The sequence below is a fragment of the Centroberyx gerrardi genome, chromosome 9 (assembly GCF_048128805.1).
Source record: "Centroberyx gerrardi isolate f3 chromosome 9, fCenGer3.hap1.cur.20231027, whole genome shotgun sequence".
Taxonomy (NCBI): domain Eukaryota; kingdom Metazoa; phylum Chordata; class Actinopteri; order Beryciformes; family Berycidae; genus Centroberyx; species Centroberyx gerrardi.
Window position 1 is genome coordinate 24,335,795 of NC_136005.1, and position 24,468 is coordinate 24,360,262.

Sequence of the window (24,468 nt, forward strand, 5' to 3'; positions counted from 1 at the left end):
ATTCACTTGTATTTTGCATTTTTTGCCTTTCCTTATGTTGTGAAGCACTTTATAACATGTTTTGAAAAGTGCTATACAAATAGTTTGTTGTTGTTGTGTGCTGCCCAAACACAAAACAATGCTAATTTATATGACAGCATTCAAATTCTTTTGCAGCCCTCTACTATCGAAATAGCAAAAGACGATGACAGTGATGTGCCTGGAAGTGCCCTTTCTAGTCACTCCAATTCTATGCAGTGATCACTTCCTACATTGGCCTCTCACTGACCTTTGAGTAGACTGCTCTCTCAACATGTGCTGTCAGTCAGTCCTTTGTTCCACAGTTGAAAACAGTGGATGCCTCTCCACAGCAACACCACCCTTTGTTAATAAAAAAGGTGACAAAATAGTAGAGTACTCCCACCACACATTCACTATTTAACATTTGTCCATTTGTTAGTCTCTCATTATACGGGTCGGGTGGGTGGTCGGACTAGCCAAATATACAGGTTTATGTAATAACTCTAGAGGTGGAAAGAAACTCATTTGCAACTGTACTTGAATCATTTTTTTTTAAGTTGTAGGCTTTTTTGAAAAAAATAGACCAGTTCTTGTCTTTAATTTAAGTTATACTTAAGTAATTTTTAAGTATTTACTACTGAGTGCATTGTCATCTGACATTTATGGTCAGCACTCATTCTGGACCTACGATGACTGATACTAACATTGTTGTTATGATGATACAAATGTACCATCCACAAAATTTGGGCTTGCAATGATGCATTATTATTTGACTAAATCACAGCAAAATGGGGAATTAGTAAGTTTTTGGAGCAATTGCAACTTGCTTGCTTTTAGTGAGTTATGTTTTACTTGACAAATTTTTTAGCGCTCTGACCCCCTATTTTGAATAGAAGTCATGCAGTCACACTCTTTTCAGCACTTTCCACCTCTGAAATTCTCCAATATGTGATGTCCTACCAATATGGCAACCCCATCAGTATGATTCTTTCTTTGCATGTTCAGATTTACCAGAGAATGACTGTGTTGCTTGGCCTAGTGTTGAGGAACTTGCCTTAATCTCTGCATGCAGGTTCAGTAAACAGTGACTTTGTCCCCTTATGTAGGCCTACCCTCTGGGCCCAGCGTAGGGGAGGTGGGTAAATGGTATCTAATGGTTGGGGGTGTATGGGGAGGGCTGTAATAGTTTTGAAATATTCTGAGGGCCATGTATAGTTTGGCTGCCTCCACAGCCCTCATGTGTACTGATTAACCTAAGTTGAATCTGATGAGATGAACCGACCAATCAGAGATACTTCCTTTTTTGCTTAGAAGGGAACTGCCACTTTGGCATTGCAAATCCAGTCACTCTGGGGACTATTTCAGTTCAAGTTCAACAATCCCCAAGAAAGCTGCCATAAAAATTGTTAGGAAACATTTGGAACCCTTTGGAAGCGCGTGCTCGATGGAGGGAGGAAAGATAGGGAAACGGATTCGACTGCTAATTGTCAGGGAGGAGAGATTCCCACGCTTCCCTGTCAGTTGTGGTTCCAGCTGTGGTCTCTGGGGGGTCGTCCCCCACTGACTTGACTACGTCACTGCGGTTCATCAGCTGATCTCGGGTTACTCTACACTGTCTATGATGGGAACCCCCCCCCATGGGACAGAAAGTGTTTTTGACAGCGTGTTACCTTTATTTTTCCCCACTGGCCACAGTGACAATGACCAGGAGTCTTAAATTCCCAGCCACTTTCAATATTTTACGCGCCAAATTGTTTTTTAGAACAGAAAATAATAATTTTATCTGTGAAGTTGGCAGGCAAACAGCCAAGGCAAACCATACACTTAAGCCATACAACTCAGTTCAGGATTTGTGTTATCTAGGGGGATGCCAACCGCCCCCCCCAGCCCCTCCGCCCTTCAAATGACCTGCTCTCTATTTAGATTAGTAGTAGCCATCTTCAGTGATTCAAACTCTTTTCTGCTCCCCTGTCTAGCCTTACACCCTGTCCTGGAAAATGTACGTCAGCATGTTTACGTTGTACCCTCCCATACGATTGACAGGCCAAGCCTCCCTTCTCTACCAGTCAAAGGAGAGTATACCCATCATGATGGTCTTGCCCCCTTACAGCTGCCAGTTCACAGAATCTGATGTAACTGTGCTATTAAACCAGGGCAAGCACATTCAAAGACACCTGGCTTGCATGCCAGAGGAAAGGGCCATGGGTGAAAATGTTCCAAAGAGTGGAATAGAGGGAAATGTTACATAGTGAACAAGTAATTAGTACTTAGGTAATTAAATGCTTATTTATTTAATTGATAACTAACTAAGTATTATAGTAATATAAACAGAGGTAGTGGAGGTTAAACCCACATAATATCTGTTTACCTACCTTTCTATTAGCAGAGTAGAGTTTACCACTGTTTTAGCCTGACATAAATCTTAATTATGAAAATGTTACCATACATCATATTAAGTAAACTGTCAAACTGATGCAGGTTTTATGAGGATAGTGTCCTTTAAGGGAAACGCATAAATTATTGCTTTTATAAAACAAATGTTTGCCTTATGATCATCACCAACTGGAAGCCATAGTTCCACCATTAACTCACTGAATATAATGCATTAATTTGGTGTTATTGTCACTGTTACTTTTTCAAGAAATGCAAATTTATTATATTTGATAGGGTTTTGTGACTCATATCCTATTATCCGAAAGCACTTTGCTTTATCTTTTCATAATGGAAATACGCAAATTACCTGCTAATTGAGGGCAAGCAAAAGACATTAAATGTCCTTTGCCTCAGAAGTAATATAAATTGTACAAATACAACTTGTTAGTTTTCACTAAAAGCATTTTTAAAAATACTAGGCTGACATTCCATTTGTTTTTTTTCAAGTTACTCTGCCAGTACTGCGCTAGAAGTGGGGAAAATATTTTTTAAATCACAATTTCACAAATCAATTTGTGTCTACATTAATTTTTATCTATTTTTTGAACTGTTGGTTAATTTGTTAAATTATTTATTGTGAAAGACTGCATCACAGTTGTTATTTTATTTTATTTTTTTAAACAATAGGCGTAACTGGGTAAAGGAGGGTCACTTTGAAGAGCTCCGCTGAGTTCAAATTAAGTCAGGGAATCTTATCTTAAGAATAATACCACAGAGCAGCTCATTGAATCCATTTTAAGGCTTCACAAATGGATTTCATTTTTACATGAATCCGCCACACTTGGGGAGCAATGTTACATAATGGAGTGAATGCGCAATTCTCTCAACACAGAACACTTAGAACACTCAAATATTTATATAGGACGGGGTCAAAGTCATTCATTGGATACAATACTACGTGTTGCCTTACTGTAGATGTTTGTTATTTTCCATTGGTATTGAACCATTAGCTGAAGATGTTTACACAATTTGTAATGTTTGTTTGGTACAGTTGCTTATGCGACATCATCTGTGATGTTGCTTGTTTCCCATGGCTTACGTACCATATATGTGTGTGTGTGTATGTGTGTGTGTGTGTGTGTGTGTATGTTTTTCAGGAATCTGCTGTATGTGAACCCACAGAGTCTTAACTTTGCCAACCGCCAAGGCTCCGCCCGCAACATCACAGTGAAAGTGCAATTTATGAACGGGGAGGATCCAAACAACGCTATGCCGGTATGCCATGATGAGATGTTGTAAGAATGCAAACTGTCTTCACTTTTGAATTTGTCTTCTCTTCATTTGCGGTTTTGATAAGTTGCAACATTTTAACCAATCAACATTGTCAGGCATACTGTATGCATTTTATTTTTTCTGTATGTGTTATAATGCTGGTAATTTAGGACTATTCCCAATACATAGTCATATATTTTGTGTTGGTAACTGTAGTGGCATTTGGTAAGACTGTGGTTGTACCTTGCAGCTCTGCGGTGTGAATGTGCAGCTGTATGAATGTAAAACATGGCATCACTCAAAAACTATGCATGCTGAGCAAACCTTCCCTGGGTAGATAATGGTTAAGAAATGGTCATAATTCATCATGCCATGGCTTTATGGTCATCAGGAATATTGTTTCTTATCCCCTAGGTGATATTTGGCAAGTCCAGCTGTGCAGATTTCTCTAAAGAGGCCTACACTGCTGTGGTGTACCATAACAGGTAAGTTCTTTGTGTTTTTTGTTTGTTGTTGTTTTATTTTTGGGGGGAGTTTTGGCATCTTTTGGTTGGCACTGAGACTAGCAGCTGTAGAAAATTGGTAGACAATGGAGCAGGTGTTAAAATTTACCAGTGCCTTCCAGAAACTGGTGAACTGAAAATTTGAGTGTGATTGGACGATGTGTAGAAATTGAACAAGAGAGATGACAGGCAGGCAAAATAGTACTTATCCAAATGTTTTACTTACGGTCTTTACTTAAGAAGGTTAAGAATGTATTCAGCAATTAGACAATCTTTGCTCTCTGGGGAATATGTCATGTCCCTTCAACCCCTCTTAAAAACCTTCCCAACTGTTCCTAGTCATGGGCTCTTGGGTTATGCAATCAGCTCATCCATATAGGAATGGCTTAGTTGCCCTCCTCTAAACCAACATATACTGCCAAGCCTAGCACCATGTTTTTTTTTGTCTTAACACACCCATAGACAGACCAAAGACCTTATTTTGCTTATATAACTTTTTATGATTCAGCTCATCAAGTAAAGTGGTGTGATGGCTGTATATAGTTATGCTGAAATTAATTTGTACAGATAGTTGTAGCAGAAACACTCTCTGATCTAAAGTGGAGTTACTGTGAACATAAGTTTAAGTTTGAGTTCTTACTATTATAGTATGATTTATGTAGTGGCCTCTCTTAGCACTGCCATGTTAACCCTGAGGTCTAAAAATCCAAAATGCTGAGCCTTGCACTTACACGGTCTCTTTATGATTGTCATGAGACTGTGAAATCCACAAGCAAGCCCAAATTTTTTCGAGGTGGATTGAAAATAAATACTCGCAAGTCTTCTCGTTTAATACAACATTAGCATGACCTCTACTCTTATGCTTGTAATAATATATTTATTTACCTCTTCTACCTCTAAGGCATTAATTAATTAAAGAATGGCTTCAGTCAACCTTTTGGAGATTGTCCAGTGATGTCCTTGGCACAGGCTCCGTCCATCTCTACATAAGAGCTCTGGGCTCTCTAATATTTTATCACCTCTATTAGGTGTTCTTTACGACACCCAGTGGTTTGTCATTTGTCACCCAGGGGTCACACCTTCAAGGTTAAAGTTAATCAACCTGTGACCGACGCGCCAGTGTGACTAGGACAATCGTCCATCATGACTTTTTCCAGCCCTTTTGAGTGCTTATGGTTAATGGTCAATTACAGTCAGCATTTCACTCAGAGATGGCACAATATTTCTCTTGTCAACACTCTCAAAGGCAAATAGGAGGAAAACTGTGTAAGACAAGGTCTTAGCCCTCGTCATAATTTGTCACTAGGCCTGATTCAAGTTTTGGGTTCTGTCAAAGTTTTGGTCTGTCCAGCTAAGGAAAATGGTCATCGTCAATAAAAATGTTAGCTTGTTTAAAGAGTTATTGTTGATCTGGAAGGGTTCCACCTTTGTACTTTTGTCTGCTTTTTGCTTTGATGTTCTGTGCTCAGCCAATAATCTGTTATCTTTTCCATTAGGGAAAAGGTTGCTCCTGGTGCACTTCTTCACTGAGGATTTTTTCTTTTTCTTATCCACAAACAAAATGTCTGTTCCCATGAGAAATGAGGGCCCTTTCTCTGCCCTTGTCAAGCAGTTTTGGTCATTTTTAAGCCTCCAGGCAATCCTAGTGGTTTTGCTGATGGGCCTGCTGTATTTGTGGGTCGTCTGTTTGTTTCTGGGCCCTGGCTTGCAGACCAAGTGTCCTCCTGTGGGACTATAGGGAATTCAATTGAAGTGAATTATGGGGAATTTGGATTTTCTTCTCCTGACTTCCAGGATGAGCCCTTGTTCTGCCTTGCGGACGTAGTTTCCCAAGTTATAAATGTACTGAGCTATAAATAGAAGAAATGGAGATTTGAATTGTTTTATGTAATGGTAGCTGCAGAGATGGAAATTTTCCAATCCTGCAAGTCTGTGGCTAGTACTTGTCAGCTAATGCTGGTGAAGTAATACCTACCCTAGCCAAAATTTGAATGACCCTACAGTGAGCATGCTGTCCCCCACCAGTGATGGCAGCGCCTCCTTTGGGCAAATCAGTGACAACAATTTCTATGATGAGCTTCACCAAAGTCTTATTTTCTGGAAATCTAATGGGAGGACCCTATAGATATTTATGACAAACTTGTTCCCCATTAACAGAGTAAATGTGTAAATGCCAGCTCTCAGTGACATCATGCACTCAATTTTCATCGAAATTTAGTTATTCTTTTGGAGATATGTGTACAAGGCATAGGCAGATCCATAGCCGGCTGGGGAATAATTGGGACAATGAGATGTAATGTAACGATATGGACATGGCAGCCTGAGCCAGATAACTTCACCAAGTTAGTTCCCAAAATAATGTGTTTTGGGTGGTTGCCTTTTATTAAACATAAGGCAGTTTTAATATTGGTTTTCAATAGTGTTATATCAATGATATTGATTGCCATCATCAGATCCCCTGACTTCCACGATGAGATCAAGATCAAGCTGCCTGCCTCTCTGTCGGACCACCACCACATCCTCTTCACCTTTTACCACGTCAGCTGCCAGCAGAAGCAGAACACACCGCTGGAGACTCCTGTGGGATACACGGTAGATATCACACACACACACACACAGAGACACACACACACTTTTGTTACATATGTGCAGGCACTCACTTTGTTGTTGTTTTTTTTCTTTCTTTTTTTAATGGACTGTTGTCCCTGTTTTGTCCCTGTTGTGTCCCTGGTGATACAGTTTGATGACACAGGGAGGTTGAGTCCAGCACTTGACCTATTGTCACGTTGTCCACTCTGTCCTTCCTTGCTGTCCTTCCTGTTTTTTTTTTTTGTTTTTTTTTGTTTTTTCCAATTGTGACAGAAACACTATAGAAATAATCTTGGAAAAAAGAAGATGGAATATATGAAAATGTTTTTTTTCCCCCTCTATGTTCTCTCTCCCTCTCTCTCTCCCCCTCTCTCCCTCTAGTGGATCCCCATGTTGCAGAACGGGCGTCTGCGGACGGGACACTTCTGTCTGCCTGTGTCTCTGGAGAAACCACCACAGTCCTACTCTGTCCTCTCCCCAGACGTAAGACACTACTTTTAAAGACTTGTTTTTACTTAATAAAGAAATAGGAATTCAGTAAAGGCTGTTGAAAGAAGAGGCAGTTCTGATACTCTATATGCATAAAACTTGCTTTACATGCACCTGAATTAATTTTCATGCATGGTAGAGAATTGGTTTAGTGCTATAGACAACTGAGATAAATGTTTAAATAGTCACATGGGTGTGTTTGTCAGCATAGAGGATGAGGAATGTGTTGTGCTGCAGCCTGGCATGCCCTCTAAAAAAATTTGTGGGGGGAACACTCACCCATACTACCTAACATATCAAAACTATATATATCCAACCTCTTTCATTTTTGGGTAAGTCTCAGCCTTTAAGCCTGATTTATTATAACCGAGCTAGTTGTTCTTCCAGGCTCGGTAGCCGATCTTGTCTTTTCATGGGTAGTCAAACAGTTCATTTTTACCAATGCAGCACTGGTTAATTCACATTCATTATTATACTCCAGGTTCCTCTCCCAGGAATGAAATGGGTCGACAACCATCGAGGAGTATTCAACGTGGAAGTGGTGGCAGTTTCAGCCATCCACACACAGGTAATATCACTGTTTACAGTAACTTTATTGACAGTATTTTTGGAAAATTAAAACTTTTCACGCCCCCATTCACATGCGGGATTAAGGCTGGTAAACACTAAAAGTCATTGTGTCGCTGCCTAGGGTGTGCACAGTGTGACGCATACAATGTATTTTTGTGCTGATGTGAGTTAATGTGTGTTCATCCCCCTTTGTCTCTCCCGTCCTTCCTTTTGCTATCAGCTGTGTACAATTATATGAGCAGAGGAAAAAAGGAGTATTTTGCTGCTGGTAAATGAAAACCTTGTATCTCCCCCCCAAAAAAAATTCTGCTTTTCAGGGATAAAGAAAAACGGCCTCATTCTCGGAGCGGAATCATTTTCACAAGCCTCACGCACGAGGAATCATGTAAAAAAATTTAAATTCAAGAGAAGCGAAACAACCGCACATTGTTTTTTGTTCATTGTTTTCACACTTTGGCAGTAATACCTCCCCTGCACCAGTTCATTAGCGAGTGAACCTCACCTCGCTAATAATTTACCGAGGTCTACTCCATCTCTGTGTCGGCCGTGGTGTGGAGGGCTTGACTGTGGTCCCCAGGAGCCTAACTGGGGCTAATGTGCTCATAAATCACTGCTCCTGGCCAGATTAGACTCGCTGGATTCTCCTGTGTTCTTGCAGTAACTTTCGTTCTGTGGTTTCCACTTGGTGAGCCAACTTGCTGGCTCACACTTACAGACCAGTAGATCCAAGCTTGCTTTTGTTTTATTTGTTGACTCCCCTGCCCCTTTGACTGATTTTTTTTTCCTCCTTCTCCTTTCTCCACCTTATTCCGCCATCGTCTTTCCTTGTGTTTCCTCTACTATTTTGTCTTTTCTTATTCATTTCTTTTCTCTTCCCCTTCATCTTTCTCGCTCTTTCTCTTCTTCACCCACATTCTTTTCCCATTCCTTTCTCTTTCCTTACGCCTTTTTGTACTTCTTTCACCCCCTATTTCTCTCTCTCTCTCTCCTCCTCTTCCTTCTCTGCACCCCCCTTTTATTTGCCCCCCCCCCCCAACTCTCTCCATCCAGGACCAGTACCTGGATAAGTTCTTTGCCTTGGTGCACGCCCTGGATGAGCACATGTTCCCCGTGAGGATAGGAGACATGCGCATCATGGAGAACAACCTGGAGGCCGAGCTCAAGTCCAGCATTGCAGCGCTCAACTCCTCCCAGCTGGAGCCGGTGGTTCGATTCCTCCACCTGCTACTGGACAAGCTGGTGCTGCTGGTGGTGCGGCCGCCGGTCATTGCTGGACAGATAGGTAATTTTGCTGTGTTAGATTTAAGCTATAAGCCATGTGGAGTCATGTGGTCACAGGTGTGTGTTTATTGGGTATTGTACAATGGTTTTGAACATGACTCGACTTGAACAGACCAGACCAGACTAGACCAGAAAAATGAATCATGACGATGAACATGAATAAACATAGCAGCAGAGTCAGGTTGTCCTAGTGGAGGTCCTGGCTAAGGGGCACACCACATGCCTGTAGAATACATGCAACCTGTTGTGTCAGGCTCACATTTGTCACGTGTCAAACTTTAACCTGCTCGCTCCCACCTTTCCTGTCAGTCTCCACTGTGAGGTATCAAACAGAGAGGATGTGTCGAAACACACAAAAAATGAAATGTATCCTATAGAGAAGTGTAAGACTGCTGTACGACCAATATTACAGCTGCCTTTACAAACAAACAATCCATCTTTTAGTTTTAACCTAATCTGATTTTTTTTTTCCATTGCTGGTTGGACTTGATAATCATCTGCTCTGGCTCACATAAGGTTGAAAATAGTAATGGTAGCAATGATGATGATCATGATCATTTGTGCCTTAGTGAATCTAGCATGCACAAACCCCTTCTTTAAAACTGAGTAATGTCACTGGAATCTAAGCTCTCTAATTTTTAAGTTCAGAATTTTTTTTTTTAAATTTTTAGCTGTTACCAGTCATAGCTGGACAGATCAGACCAGTGACCCACTTTCTTGCAAAATCCACATTGCAAAGCATGTATTCTCTTTGGCAGTACATACTGTATTCTCTACTGGCAATGGCACAGAGTTCCTACAAAAACTTTGACCCTACCTGAAAAGCATAGCGAGGTTAGTATGACCTCAGATATGTTTACAAAAACATCACTGTTCACCGCCAAAAAGTGAATGCACAGAAAGGCTCTGGCCTCTCTAATCAACATGTTACCATTTGACTGGTAAACTTGAGATGGCTGATAATGTTATAGGAATGACCATTCACACAGTATATGAGACTCAGACAAATGAAGTGTTACCATTGCAAAAGTATAATTTGTATAAACACTAGTTGGCAAGACACAGTGGGGGTTTAAACATAAATCTTAACTATCTTAAGAGATTCTTTTTGTGTGTTTTGTGTGCGTAATCCTGTGTACACACCTAACTGCATCGTTGCGTATCTGTGTCTTTGCTTCTATCTGTACCTGTGTGTGTGTGTGTGTGTGTGTGTGTGTACAGTTAACCTGGGCCAGGCATCCTTCGAGGTCATGGCGTCCATAGTGAACCGTCTTCATAAGTACCTGGACACCAGCCAGGACATGCACGGCCGCAACAGCCTGCTCTCCTCCTACATCCACTACGTCTTCCGCCTGCCCAACACCGACCCCAACTCTCCCTCACCAGGTACATTACGGTCGATCCACTGAACCACCTCAGATTTTCTTTTATTCTGCATCTATTTTTTCCCATTTTCTCCTCCTATGTTCACTGCATCTTCTGCCTGCCCAACACCCACCTCCAACTCGCCCCTCAACCTACCATAAATTTTCTTTTTCTATTTCCGTTTTTTTCTTTCTTTCTTTTTCTCCTCCCACATCCACTTTGTCTTCTGCCTGCCCAACACAGACCCCAACTCATCCTCAGCAGGTAGATATGGTCCACCAGCGTATTTCAGATTGTGTGTTATTGTTCCTTTCTCCTCAATTAGAAAAAAACAAAAACACATTTTGTGCTATTCCATCTTCATAGAGTTTTGGTGCTTGGTAGAACACTCACTGCCATGCAAACCTCCCATATTAGCTCATGAACAGTCAACCACCAACATGAGTTGTTCCGTATATCTATAGTCACGCTGTTCATTTGTTTTTATTTTGAAACTTTCCAAAGTAATTTATGAACTACTAGGATATGGAACCTGATAAAATTATGTCTTACTTTGCAAATGGAAAAACAAACATTCTGAATGACAGTGGTGACTATGGATGCCAGGGGTAGCTAATGTTTATCGACATTTATTATTTTCATATGTAGGTATGCGTGCTAAAAAGTAGGGTATGACCGATTTTCCCGGTTTTCAAGGCGATACTGACATTTGTGCTGACAGTAAAGATCTTTAAATTTGACCATTTGCATGCCCACAAAATACCAAAAAGGTGTTCAGTGTTTTCTCACAGAATTTTATTCTTGGCAGAGTGGAAAAGCCTCTGAAACAGCATATAGACCATGGACACTAAAATTCTCCATTGAAACCCAGGATAATGAGGAGGAAGACAATACTGACTAGCAGATGAACAATTTTTAATAAAAGGTCAATATCGGCCCGATATACAGTATATTGGCAAAACAGAATATTGGTCGAACCCTACCAAAAAGTGAAAATGCTCTTCTAATGTCAGATATTTTTCAAATGTTTTTCAGTCTGTTAACTTGCAACAAAGGCCTGGTAGTAGTAATTATTCCCACCTTCCCTGCTGTCCCGTTTGCCTTCCTCTGTGTATTGTCCCAGGCCCAGGAGGGCTGGGGGGTTCGGTCCACTACGCCACCATGGCTCGCTCAGCGGTCCGACCGGCCAGCCTCAACCTCAACCGCTCCCGTAGCCTTAGCAACAGCAACCCGGACATCTCCGGCACACCCACCTCCCCCGACGACGAGGTCCGCTCCATCATCGGCAGCAAGGTAAAGTCATCAAACAGTCTTTACACACATGATAGCATGTAACTTTTTCTCAGTACTTTCGGGGGACAGATGATTTTCCTTCCCATAAGAATTAAAAGAGGCACTCAAACTCAAAATGCTGTGTGTTGTCCCAGTGTGGATGGACCTTAATGATTTTGGCTGCCATCTCCAGGCCATATCCGTGGATGTCAGAGTTAAATATTTAACACTGTTGTAGTCCAGCAGCTATCATTGATTTGTGATCTATTTTAGACAGGCTCAACAACGGGTGATGGGGTGCTGAATCTGCAGTTCTTTACCTGCAGATAGGCAGAGGCCATGCATGTACACAGTGATCCAGGGGAGCATTTATCAACATGTAAACCCTATAGCTAATGGGCAAACATCAGCTTGGACATCTTATCTCCCTAACCCCTGTAACAGCAACCTGACTGACACACACACAATGCTCAACGAGGGGAGGTTGTGAAAGGCATATTAAACCTTCAGTTTACAGTCGCATCAGTGAAGCAGATGTTTTAAGAAGATATAATAGTACTTCAATAGCCATATATCTTTTGATGACGTTAAGTATAGGCTTTCAATTATCTATTGCTTTACATGTGTCTATCTTTCCTTTTTCATTTAATTTAACTTATATGTTGTCATCTCTTTTATAATTTGTGATTTGCCATTTAAAACATTTTTTTATTTGACCCCAAAAGTACTTGAGCCGTGATGAGTGAGTGATGTAATGTGCCTTTCTAATGGTCTTGCCTAACATGTAACCATGATGTGATGGATGCAGCCCCTTGTTTGATGAATGTTGCCTTTACTGCTACTACTAAACTAAACCTGTCTTCTCTTGTCTCCGAGGGAGGGGAAGCTATTTCTCACCACAGAGAGAGAAAGGGAGAGAGAGAGACCTTATGTTTTGCCTTGCTCTGTCTGAGAATCTCTTGTGTGATGATGATGATTTGGATCTTTTAATAACTGACAGCTAACCTTGTTCTGGGCCCTTGGCATCTTTCAGCAGCCCTGACCTCTGAACCTTCTTTAACCTGTCGTTGTTCCTTCCTTCCCTCCTCCTCCTTCCCCCCCGTGCTGCTCGCTCGCTCCCTTGCCTCCTGCCTGCCCTGTGCCCTTTGACCTCGGCACCCCTAGGGCTTAGACCGCTCCAACTCGTGGGTGCACACCATGGGCTGTAAGAGTGCCCCCTGGGGATCCAGCCCCGGGTCCGCTCCAGAAACCATGCAGGTGGTTTTACGAATGCCCCGTCCTCCCCTGTGCCTCACTACAAAACAAACTCACCCTATTTACCTAAAGGGATACCGTGATGTTTTGAGTTTTGGTCTATTATTGCACTTTGCCAGACAAGTTTCGCTGAAAAAAAAAATAAAAAAAAATCCTTAGAAATAGAAATTTTCAGGTTTTTTCTGTTGTGCTTTTGCTGTCACGATCACATCCTTCATTTACAGACACAAGCTATTGTCTAGCTGCTTCCATTGGTTTCCAATAGTGTCACTATAATTGCCAGTAAGCTATTTTGCCGTTTTTCCTCCAAACTAGAAAGATCTCTGGACCATGTAGAAAGTGGCTGGTGTATCGCAAAGGCAAAAAAAGACCAAAACATCAAAATATTACAGTATTCTGTTAAACCCTTACCCACAACCCTCCCATGATCCCTCACATGGGAGTCACAGCCGCCTCCATGACCCTCCAGCTGCCATCTTTAGTGTGTAGGTGTCATCCCTCTTTGCTTAGTACATCCAACACCTCTCTTTTTCTCAGTGTGCTTGGATGAAAAGATATAGAGTCTATATCCAAATATTGTAGTGCCAATTTTGAATCCATAGCAAAGTCATCCATGGCCGCAACTTCTCAAACATATCATATTGTTGGCCTCCCTTTCCATGTCAAACTTGCCTGCCATTTTAGGTTTTACAGTGATCAACCATAGCTAAGTCCTAATCCTTTTTTTTTTTTTTTTCTGTATTTCACAAAGAGTATTGTTGGACTAGTAGAGAAAAAGAGTAGTGTTAGAAATCCTCTTCATTGCCAGTGGATAATTTTGTGCATTCATTTTATTTCATCTGTTCGCCTATTTCCTTTCCGCCTCTGCTTCTAACACATTCCTCTTTGCTTTAAGCTCATAGTCTCCACTGTCACCTAACATCCCTGCATGACTTTCTACTAATGTCACAGCATTCACTGTGTGGCTGGAGCATGGTATATGTGTGTGTGTAACGTGTGCGTGTGTGTGTCTCTATGTGTGCGTATTTTTTGTTCGTCTGCTTCAGTTTCCATCTTCATGTGATGTCTTCTGTCATTTTAAGTTAACATGACATAAGCTTATGTTAGTCGCTAATTAGGACATTCAGCATTGTGAATCATCAAAATCCAAGACAAAAACAACTTGAGTCAGTAAATCCATCATTTTTATTTATCATCATAGAATCACAGCTATTTTACCAGAGGTAAGATATATGCGTGTTAAAATAAATGTTCCTACACTGACAGAGCATGTACATTGTCAACATTCAGCCTAGGATGGAACTTTGTGTAAGACTACCTATCCAGAATAAGGCCCTTCTTTACTATAGGATTGTTTTCACTTTTGCCATTTTGCATCTCTGAATTAAACACTTACCTGGAGGGATGCAACATGGCACATCATTGACTAATGGCTGTGACATCAATTAAAAGGAAACAAATGCTATGCTTTCACTCGATGTCACAGTGCCTGGTTGCAGCCATTTTGCATCCCACCTATTAGGCATTGGGTTTAACTCAGTTGGGGATCACAGTTGGGATGTTTTAGAATATGGGTACAACTCTAAGTTGTGGCCGTGTCCTGTCTCTAATTGTTTTGTGTCTTCATGTTTGATAAATGCGTGCAAGAGACCGCAAAAGTGTGTAGTGTGTGTGTGTGTGTGTGAATGCGTGTGTGTGTGTGTGTGTGTGTGTGTGTGTGACCCAGCAGACACATCTCCTCGTGTGCTGAGGAAAAAGGTGCAACCCCACGCTCCCGTTGCTCCTCCACTAACCTTGTTGTCACCGTTCCATTCATCCCACCCATAGGCCATGGAGCGCTGTGGCAATCGCATGTCTTCGCACACTGAGAGCGCCAGTTTCTTGCAAACTTTAACAGGACGGTTGCCCACCAAAAAGGTAGAGCCACTTGCACAGGGGGAGGAGCCAACCCCAACCCCGCCCCCCCTCCTCTCACTCGCCTCCTCGCCTTGTCTGTCTGTGGATGTGTGCCTCTCGACTGGTTGATGTCGTATTTGGTGGTTGTGGAGTCTTGCTGGATGCTGAATGTCGCTGTTCCGCCTCTTGTTCTGAATGTGCGAAGGAGTTGATTTGATGCGATATGAATGTTGGCTGTTGGTTACTCACAAAGAACACACACCCCAAAAAAGGTGCAAGTTATTGATCCATAAAACTTCAACGAAATGAAGAAGACTCTGTTCTTCTCTCCATGCAAATAAGAAGTTATTTACATTCTCACCAACATGTTTCAGCCACATGTCATCACGATGCTACATTAGGAGACATTATTTGCATGGAGTTAAGAGTGCATTTTTTCCTCATTTCTTTAAAGTGATATGAGTGTTGCACAGGAATGAGATTATTTTGGTGTGAATTATTATTTTTTTTTGTAACCCTAACTGTAACACTTTTTTTCTGTTGTTAAACCTCACTTTGTCTTTAATCAAGACAGCCTTTTCAGTGTTGGGAGGCACAGGAGCTCTACTGGACTGTATTGTTCATGTTTCATTTAGAGAATAGATGAAATATTAATATTAATTATCATTGTAAAGAATCAGGGGTTCCAAAATTGATACCTGCCACTAGGGATTGGATGATATGCTTATCTCGCGGTACGATACACGATATGGGGTTTGAATCAATACAACCACGATACGATGTAATAAATAAAAGTGAATTCAAGTTCAAAGACAACAAAGTTTGACTGTGCAGAATTATGTTTAATTCTGAGCCACAAATCTTTCTAGCAATGGCATTGGCTTGCCAGAATGTAAACAACAATATAAAAATGTCATTACAAAGTGCAAATAATATAATTTGGATGGAGAGCTTGTGAAACTGTGATTAGCAAACTACCCCATTTGTGATTACTACAGCAGAATAAAATGTAGCTAATATCTGATTCATTTTTCTGCCCCATGACACATATTGTCACATTTTTGTATTGCGATATATTGAATTTCAATATATATCGTCCCATCCCTACCTGCCACCCAAGTTAGTTTTATTTAGTAAGTACGCCAAGAGTGATTATCTGATTTGACATGTTACAGTTTTGCCAACATACTGCAATAGAGCCAGTTAATTTTTAATCATATAATATCCTTTGTAAAGGAAATACATTTTGAAACCCCTGTTTACAGTATATTCACTGTATAATCTATTCAGAATAGAATATAGACCTAGCTATATTGGAAGTTAGATTGAGGTAGACAGTGATACCTATACCCTGGTGCCTCACGTTCTCTCTCTCTGGCTCTATTGCTTTTGTCTCCCTCTCCCTCTCTATCGCTCCCTCTCCTTCTCCCTCTCCCTATGTATTCTTCTTCCACATCTTCCCCAGCTCTTCCATGAGGAGTTGGCCCTGCAGTGGGTGGTGAGCAGTGGGAGCGTCAGGGAGGGAGCTCTCCAACAGGCCTGGTTTTTCTTTGAACTCATGGTAGGAAACAAAATCATAACACCTATGAACAATAATTTGAGGCAGCCTAGATGGGCACCTTATAAGAATATACTATATTCACATACATTATATTTAATACACTTTAGTACATTAGCTGCAGTTGTATTTTAAGTTTCATTATCTATGTTTAAAAATTAAAAGAGTATCTTAGTTTGTGTATGTGTGTATAATACATTAAGGTTAAGGTACGTGTAGCATTTTAACATCAACTAGTACAAGCAGCGCTGCCCTAGGGGCTGGGGTGGATTGCCTTATGGCACAAAAGGTGATTGCTTTACGGCACAAAACAGGAGCTAAAGCTTTCAGGGTTCTTCTCAATGGCAGATGGTGTAATGAGCGAAAGTCATATGGCAAACTCACTTCCAAAATGTTTATCCTTTTCAGTAAAGCCAGAGAGAAAACAAACACAAATAGAGCGATGCCAGGGGGAGGGCGGACAAGAGGCAACATCCTCTTTGTGGCGGGAAGCAGTGGTATTTATAGGAAATGTGGTCTTAATTTAGAGAAACACTATAATTAACAATACCACTGGCGTGGGATAGAGGCTACCAGTCATCTCGACCTTGGCCTCATTTGTTCAGTTATACTAAGGTATACCAAGGTATTGCATTAATGATAATGATATATTTTATGTTTAAAAATGCTACATGATTAAATTGAAGTTTCTGTGTAAACTGTGTCCAAAACAAGTTTCTTACCTGGTTTAGTTCTCCCTTTTACTTGAAAAACTCAACCCTCCTGCACGCACATTCCCTAGTATTGTTATTAACCATCAAATTAATTAGTGCGGTAATGCCCTGTTTTTTTGCTTGAAAATGTCCTGTGTAATTCCTCATTAACACCTCGACCTCAGGTGAAGAGCATTATCCACCACCTGTACTTCACCGACCGCCTGGAGTCGCCCAGGAAGAACCGCTTCCCCGAGCGCTTCATGGACGACATCACCGCCCTGGTCAGCACCATCGCCGGCGACATCGTCTCTCGCTTCCAGAAGGTAACTAATGACCCAGTCCGGTGTCTCATGGTATTACAGGGTGCCTTTGCATCATAGAATTTCTGGAATATCATGGAATTTTGAGAGGTCACTTCCAGACAGGGCAAGTCAGGGAATTTGATAAATTGTCTGGGGAAGTCAGGGATCATCAGGGAATTTTATAAATGGATCACTTTACAGGAATATACCAGAATGTATTTTGCAACTTGTTTCACACATTCATTGCATTAGATGGCTGTTTTCAGCTGCTTTTCTCCACAGCAAGCCCAACTGTAGTGAAAACCACATTGTTTACCCCTTTAGAAAAGACATGTTTTGACCTTGTATTGTCCATCCAATCAGGACCTGGAGCTGGTGGAGAGACTCAACACTAGTCTGGCCTTCTTTCTCAATGACTTGCTGTCAGTCATGGACCGAGGCTTTGTCTTCACACTAATCAAGACATACTGGAAACAGGTAAATGCCTTATTTCCTTAATTTGTCATGAATTTGTCGTTGTGTTTTGTTCACAGTGATACAGAATAATAAACTTCTAGGAGCATTAGTTTGAGAGAGCAGACATGTGGGCTACTGAGTAACTTTGAGCTCCACTCATGTAGCAGACAGTGCAGCTTCAAATTAGTATGCAAATTGTTTTATGCGACTCTATTTAAACGACTGAAGATCTACTTCTAAAGTGTATTCATGGGAAGCCACTGCTAGATATTGGTGCGCTTTGGTGCTCTCAAACATACCTTTCATGTCCTCTGCTGAAATTAAGATGTAAGAAACTTTCATAAATCAAGCGTTTCTTAAGATCACAGTGCATTAATTTGTAATGATTTTTAAAGAGTTCCGGTGTTTTGGAAGCACACACTCCCATTCCTTGATATGTCCTTCTTTTTGTGTGGTGCATTTCCCAGTGTTTCCTCTATGTAATGCGCTCCGTTTCCTCTCTCTCCAGGTGTCCACGAAGCTTTACGCTCTGCAGAACCCGACACTGGAGTCTTTGAGGCTGGACTTCCTGAGAATCGTCTGCAGCCACGAGCACTACGTCACCCTCAACCTGCCCTGCAGCCTGCTCACCCCGCCTGCCTCGCCCTCCCCCTCCGTCTCCTCAGCTACTTCACAGGTCAGATAAGCAGAGGAGGGAGGGAAACGGACTGAAACACACGCATTCAAACAAACACTCAACCTGTGATGTAGTCTCACACTGCCTGCATACTCACACTACATCATACACTCATATTCCAAACTACAAGAGGTGCCATAATGCATCTCTACAAACTCTGTTACCCTCTATTTCATTACATCACACATGGTTTCCATTCCGGTGCGAGCAAAATATGATTCTTGTTCAGCTACTTGTGTCCTGGTGCGTTTGGATGAGAAGTCACATCCAGCTAGCATTTGTAACATGTAGTAACCTGTAGTGAGATAATAATATAGTGTGCAGAGTGAGTGAAAATGGGAGAAAGAATTAATTTCCAAATACATTTTTTTTTTTTAAATTCCAAACTAGCTTTAACAAGTCTGTATTAAACCTAGGACAGTATTTTTTTGATCATATTGTTTTTAACATGATAAGCAGTCAAAAGACTTGTATGTTATCTTTTCAGATCATTCAGATCATCATCGGATCAGATTTTTTTCACCAAACCTTACCATAAAGATATACTACATATCACAGAAAACACTTCATATTAGCTTGCAATTTTCAACAAAAGATGTAGCAAAATGATGTGTTTTACAGTCAAAATAATGACAGAAAAGCTATAGTCTGACTCTTTTTGTCTTTCTCTGTTGCTCTCCCTGCTCCCCCACAGAGCTCCGGTTTCTCCACCCATGTCCAGGACCAGAAGATAGCCAACATGTTTGAGCTGTCTGTCCCCTTCAGAGAGCAACACTATCTGGCTGGACTGGTCCTGTCCGAGCTGTCTGTAATACTGGACCCAGACAACGAAGGGTTCGTATTCCGTGGCCAAGCACTTGTATTTCTATACCTGTGAGGATGAGTTTAAGGGTTAGAATTAGGATTATGTTGAGTTTAGGGGATGGGTGTCTGTGTGTGTGAGAGAGAGAGAGCAGGACTTGTACCCAGTAATTGTAGACAAAAGCAGTGAGAGGTCTTTATGTCTTTTTTTTTTTTTTTTCTAGGATGTTTGGCTTGCATAAGAAGGTGGTGAGTGTGGTCCATAACCTCCTGTCCAGCCATGACTCCGACCCGCGCTACGCTGACCCTGAGGTCAAGGCCCGGGTCGCCATGCTCTACCTGCCACTCATTGGCATCGTCATGGAAACGCTGCCACAGCTCCATGACTTCACAGGTACAGGTTAGGAGCAGACCGATGTATTTGGACACCAATACTTTGAACTGACCTAATATGGATGTCAGCGCATAGAATTTAGAATATTTATTTGAGTATTTTGATGTCACTGTATTTCTTTAAAGGGTAAATTTGAGTGAATAATGCCATGCGGGGGCGAACAAATTGAAGAAATTTCAATTGGCATTATATGCATCACTGTGTGTGAAGCAGTCTCTGGATAAACATATTTGCCTCTCTGTTTTTGCCACAAAATGAAAATGCTAGTAGTGCAAGTGCCGTCAATGGTAAAAAGTTATTCTCTTCATCATTGTAATAATATAGCAAAGAGAAGAATATGATGTACAATAAGTGAATATAAGAGGTTACTTACTGTACTAAGAAAAAACAGTTGTCATTAGCACTGTTATTCATATGGAATGTCATGTATAATTTTTTTGCCATTTTTATAGTTGTTAGGCTTGGAAAGGTCTAAAGTTGAGAGTGAGGCATGCACCACTGTGGCACAGACCAGCAGTTAGGGAGAGTGGATGAGACTCTACTGCTCCATGAGGCTGATCGAGGCATAATGAGGCAAAATGCCAAACACCCTGAGCTATTTAAATGACTGCAGCTGTAATGTTAGATTGTAACCTTCAATAGCCTGTCCTTTGGAACCCAAAAGGTTATCATTTGACCTGCAAAGGTTGTTGCCCCCTAACATAATGTACCAGACTGACCTATAATACCCTCAATCTAATTCTTTCCACATTTCTTTTCCCTCCTTTCACCCCCTAGGCTTGTGAACCTCCCTTCCCTCCCTCCAAATATATTTTTTCCCTAATAGTATTCCACTTGAGTTTGAGTTTTAATGACTCATTGATTGATAAATATTTGAATACAAACAGCAGCTGCAGAGTCACCTAACCAAAGGTTGTAAAGTTTGGTCTGAATAAAGCGTGGGCTTTTTATAACGTTGATTCTAGCTTTAAATCCCATTCTCAACATTTGAATGAAGGTTGTTTATGCCAAATACAGTTACATGTAGCATGAATTGGTCCCACACAGAATAGAAATGCAGTGCTTATTCATCCTCTCATCCACTGCAAAATTTGGGGTACAGAAAAAGTACAGTGATGCCAGTTGGACCATTCTAATGTAGGTTTACCTAGTGATAATTCATACTTGTCTTGTTTTTGTCCTTATTACATCCCTCTAACTGTTTTTTCACTTTTCTGTCCCTAGTTTATTCCTAATTGATAATAACAATTAACAATTAGAGTTAATGCCACAGCTATTCCTTCCCTCCCCCTCTCACTGCCTTTCTCTTTCCTCAGAGTTTCTGTCAGTCTGACCCCAACTTTTTTTTTTCTCTCCTGTTCCTGCCAACAGAGTCCCATAACCAGTGGGGTCGGCCGGGCGGTCCCCAGGGGGCAGCGGCGGGCGGCGGCGGGGAAGAGGCAGAGGGAGATGGCAACAGCATTATCAGCCAGACTGTCGCCATGGCGATAGCAGGCACCTCCACCGCCCCCCCAATGTCCCGACCAAGCAGCTTCCTGCTCAACCCACAGGTATCGATGCATTTTTTTCCATTTTGCTCATCACTATGTTTTTCCAAAGATGATTTCTCTGCCTGCTTCTCCATCTTAACTTTAGCTGTTATGGAGAAGATGTGATTAATTGATAATTGTGATATATGATTACCTATGATTAATTGTGCAGCCCCACTACTGTATACTCTCACAAAACCCCAAATGAAACTGAAGCAATCCTTTCTGACCATCTCTTTTTTTCTTTTCCTTTTCTCCCTCCTTCTGTCCACTCTTTACCTCCCTCCCTCACTTCTCCTCTCCCTCTCCCCATTCCTCCTCCTCTCCAGGCGACTCGTCAGCACGGTACCTTCTCGGCCGAGTCGAGCCGCAGCCTGCTGATCTGTCTGCTGTGGGTGCTGAAGAACGCTGACGAGCTGGTGCTCCAGAAGTGGTTCACGGACCTGTCGGTGTCCCAGCTCAACCGCCTGCTGGACCTCCTCTACCTCTGTGTCTCCTGCTTCGAGTACAAGGTAACGTCGACAGTGAACACATTGTTTCAATTGACTAACAGATTGGCTGCATATGTGTAATCGGGCATACAGAAGGATGCGGCATGTGCAGCATGGAGTATGCACATACCCAACTTGTGTGCTACCACTACCAAACTCACAGATATATAGATTGATTGAAAATTCTGATTGTCAATATATAATTGCCTGTGGCCTCTATAAATGGAGACAACACATATGAAATTATAATCAGAAAATAATTCATACAAACCTGAATGAATGATACTTTGCAGTCTGGGTTTTCGTATTTGGGTGTTTGCCACAATGAACACTCTACTAATGACTCCACTGAAATTATTTTAATATCTACACAAGTACTCAAGTAAGTTTTTTTGTTTTTTTTGTTTTTTTTTACTACATCCTCTTTGGGTGATTGATGGCCTACTTTAATCTATCGTACTGTACGGTTGCTTCTTTGCTATTAATTTTCTTTGCCTACTGAATGTGGTGGTGAAATTATTTAAAGAGACAACTATGACTACATTTTCTGCTTTCTGGGATATATCTTAATCCATTTCTTTCTCTGTATTGCAAGCTATTCTGTGCTATGCCATCTGTTCCATATTATCTCTGTGTTTCTGTCCTATGCCTTTTCTATGCTTGCCGCCTTCACTGCCTTGCTACTAACCTGCTTTGCTTGCCGAGTGCAGTGCAGCCAATAACCCTCCCGCTGTGTTCTCTGTCCGCCCGCTCACCCTCTGCCTCACGGAAACAAGGCCCATGTTGTGTTCACCATGCAGGGGAAGAAGGCCTTTGAGCGCATGAACAGCCTGACCTTTAAGAAGTCCAAGGACATGAAGGCCAAGCTGGAGGAGGCCATACTGGGCAGCATCGGGGCCAGGCAGGAGATGGTGCGACGCAGCCGAGGACAGCTAGGTGGGTGGGGATGGTGGATGCATATTTATGCACGTGCACACACACACACACACACACACACATATCCTGGGAACACACACACATGCAAGCAGACACACATAAATACACACAAAGGCCAAGCTGGAGGAAGAAATATTGGGCCAAGCAGGAGATTGTGTGAAGCAGCTGATGGCAGATAGGTGGCAGGATGGTGCATGTAAAGCATATGTGCCAAATACAGACATGGACATGCAAACACACACACACACACACACACAATCACAATCATGTGTACATGTACACATGATTACACGTCAGTCATCCTTCACTGTACGCCTTCATTTAAAAAAAAATCTAAAAATAAAATAACGCTCTCTCCACCATGTAGAGAGGAGTCCGTCTGGCAGTGCGTTTGGCAGTCAGGAGAACCTGCGTTGGAGGAAAGACATGACCCACTGGAGGCAGAACAGCGAGAAGATGGACAAGTACGCTCACTCTTACTCTTAATGCACCTTTCTACTTCTTATTTCATTGATTCATGTCACACAAAACCTGAGAGAGACGACCACAGACCACTTGTAATTACAGAGAGATCCCTGACTTCCTGACCTGAGTTGTTACTCAAACCACATATGGCAGGACCTTCAAATTAAGAGCGCAAGAAAGAATTTTAGGAGCATGATCTGTAAATCTCTTTGGAAAGGTCCATCCCTACTTTGAATCTCAAGCGGCACATGTGCTCATTTTTTATTTTTATACATAAAATCAATTTACATTTAGAAGCATAATGCTCCTACATTATGTACTGTCTGTTTTTACGTGTGAACGGAAAGTGTGAAAATGATCATCTCCTTTCATTCACTAACAGGATATGAGTGCTAACATCCATCCATCAATACATGTATTTTCATCTCAACTGGGCACTGATGCCCATTAATTGTTCATTATTATTTTTCCATCTCTTTAGCTGGATTTACATAGGAACAGGAACTTAATTAACCCTGTGTTTTCATGTTTAGCCAACAAATAAAGATATGTTAAAAAAAGTACACTATTGTACCTTTTGTCACTGGAGATTTACCTTTTAGTCAAAGTGGTGACAAAAAGGTATGGTTTTGTACTTTTTTCATTGTGTGTAGTGTCAGAAATTACATTTTTCCTTTCTGTTCCTGTGCAAATTCAGCTCCAGCCTTTGTGTTCTGTTAACTTACTCCTCCATTGTGTTCTCTCATGTTGCTGTGTGTGTATGTAGGAGTCACAGATCAGTCAGGTATTGTATGGTCCACATGTGCAGTGTGCTCCTCCGAGTTCCCTCCTGCTTTACTTCCTGGTTCATGGTGTGTTCACTTGCATGTGGGAAGTCAGACAATCGCAATGGGCACGAAATGAATTGAGGTTGTCAATATTTAAATATTCCATTCGCAAAACCTGCCAGGAAAATCATATATCAAAGGTAATTTTACTTCCCGACTTGAACCAGCCGTTTTAGAGACCCACTGAATGCTTTAGCAACTGGGTGGATTACAGTTTCATTTCTTCCCCATTTTGGCTTTCTAACTTCACACATGCACATGAATGCACCATTCGCGACCCCTGGCCCTGGTTCGGACCCTTGAACCCCCCCCCCCCCACCCCCAACAATCCCTCTTCCCCGGTAACAGTGCCTGTCTTAGGGTTGGTATTGGTTGCAGTGGGTCTGCTGTGCTTTTTAACCAGCGTGCTTCTCGTTTTGGGGTTCCGACTCGTGTGTGTGTGTGTCTCCCTGGTCTTGGTTGCTGCTGCAGCAA

General features: G+C 41.6%; 1 protein-coding gene across 3 annotated transcripts in view; it reads left to right on the plus strand.

Annotated features, from left to right (window-relative positions):
* dock7 (dedicator of cytokinesis 7) overlaps positions 1 to 24,468 on the plus strand; it is a 60,023-nt gene that overhangs the window by 23,016 nt on the left and 12,539 nt on the right. For 2 of the 3 annotated variants that reach the window (XM_071925671.2, XM_071925672.2), the window contains exons 15-33: positions 3,531 to 3,648; positions 4,060 to 4,130; positions 6,602 to 6,740; positions 7,119 to 7,220; positions 7,708 to 7,794; positions 8,847 to 9,078; positions 10,299 to 10,463; positions 11,566 to 11,735; positions 14,796 to 14,885; positions 16,330 to 16,425; positions 17,300 to 17,440; positions 17,783 to 17,896; positions 18,384 to 18,551; positions 19,246 to 19,385; positions 19,577 to 19,746; positions 21,118 to 21,296; positions 21,605 to 21,787; positions 22,567 to 22,702; positions 23,070 to 23,166. In XM_071925671.2, coding sequence (XP_071781772.1) covers positions 3,531 to 3,648; positions 4,060 to 4,130; positions 6,602 to 6,740; positions 7,119 to 7,220; positions 7,708 to 7,794; positions 8,847 to 9,078; positions 10,299 to 10,463; positions 11,566 to 11,735; positions 14,796 to 14,885; positions 16,330 to 16,425; positions 17,300 to 17,440; positions 17,783 to 17,896; positions 18,384 to 18,551; positions 19,246 to 19,385; positions 19,577 to 19,746; positions 21,118 to 21,296; positions 21,605 to 21,787; positions 22,567 to 22,702; positions 23,070 to 23,166 — 2,598 coding nt within the window. Of the gene's footprint in view, positions 1 to 3,530; positions 3,649 to 4,059; positions 4,131 to 6,601; positions 6,741 to 7,118; positions 7,221 to 7,707; positions 7,795 to 8,846; positions 9,079 to 10,298; positions 10,464 to 11,565; positions 11,736 to 14,795; positions 14,886 to 16,329; positions 16,426 to 17,299; positions 17,441 to 17,782; positions 17,897 to 18,383; positions 18,552 to 19,245; positions 19,386 to 19,576; positions 19,747 to 21,117; positions 21,297 to 21,604; positions 21,788 to 22,566; positions 22,703 to 23,069; positions 23,167 to 23,933; positions 23,957 to 24,468 lie in introns of all 3 variants that reach the window. The other variant, XM_078285481.1, reaches the window with a different exon arrangement.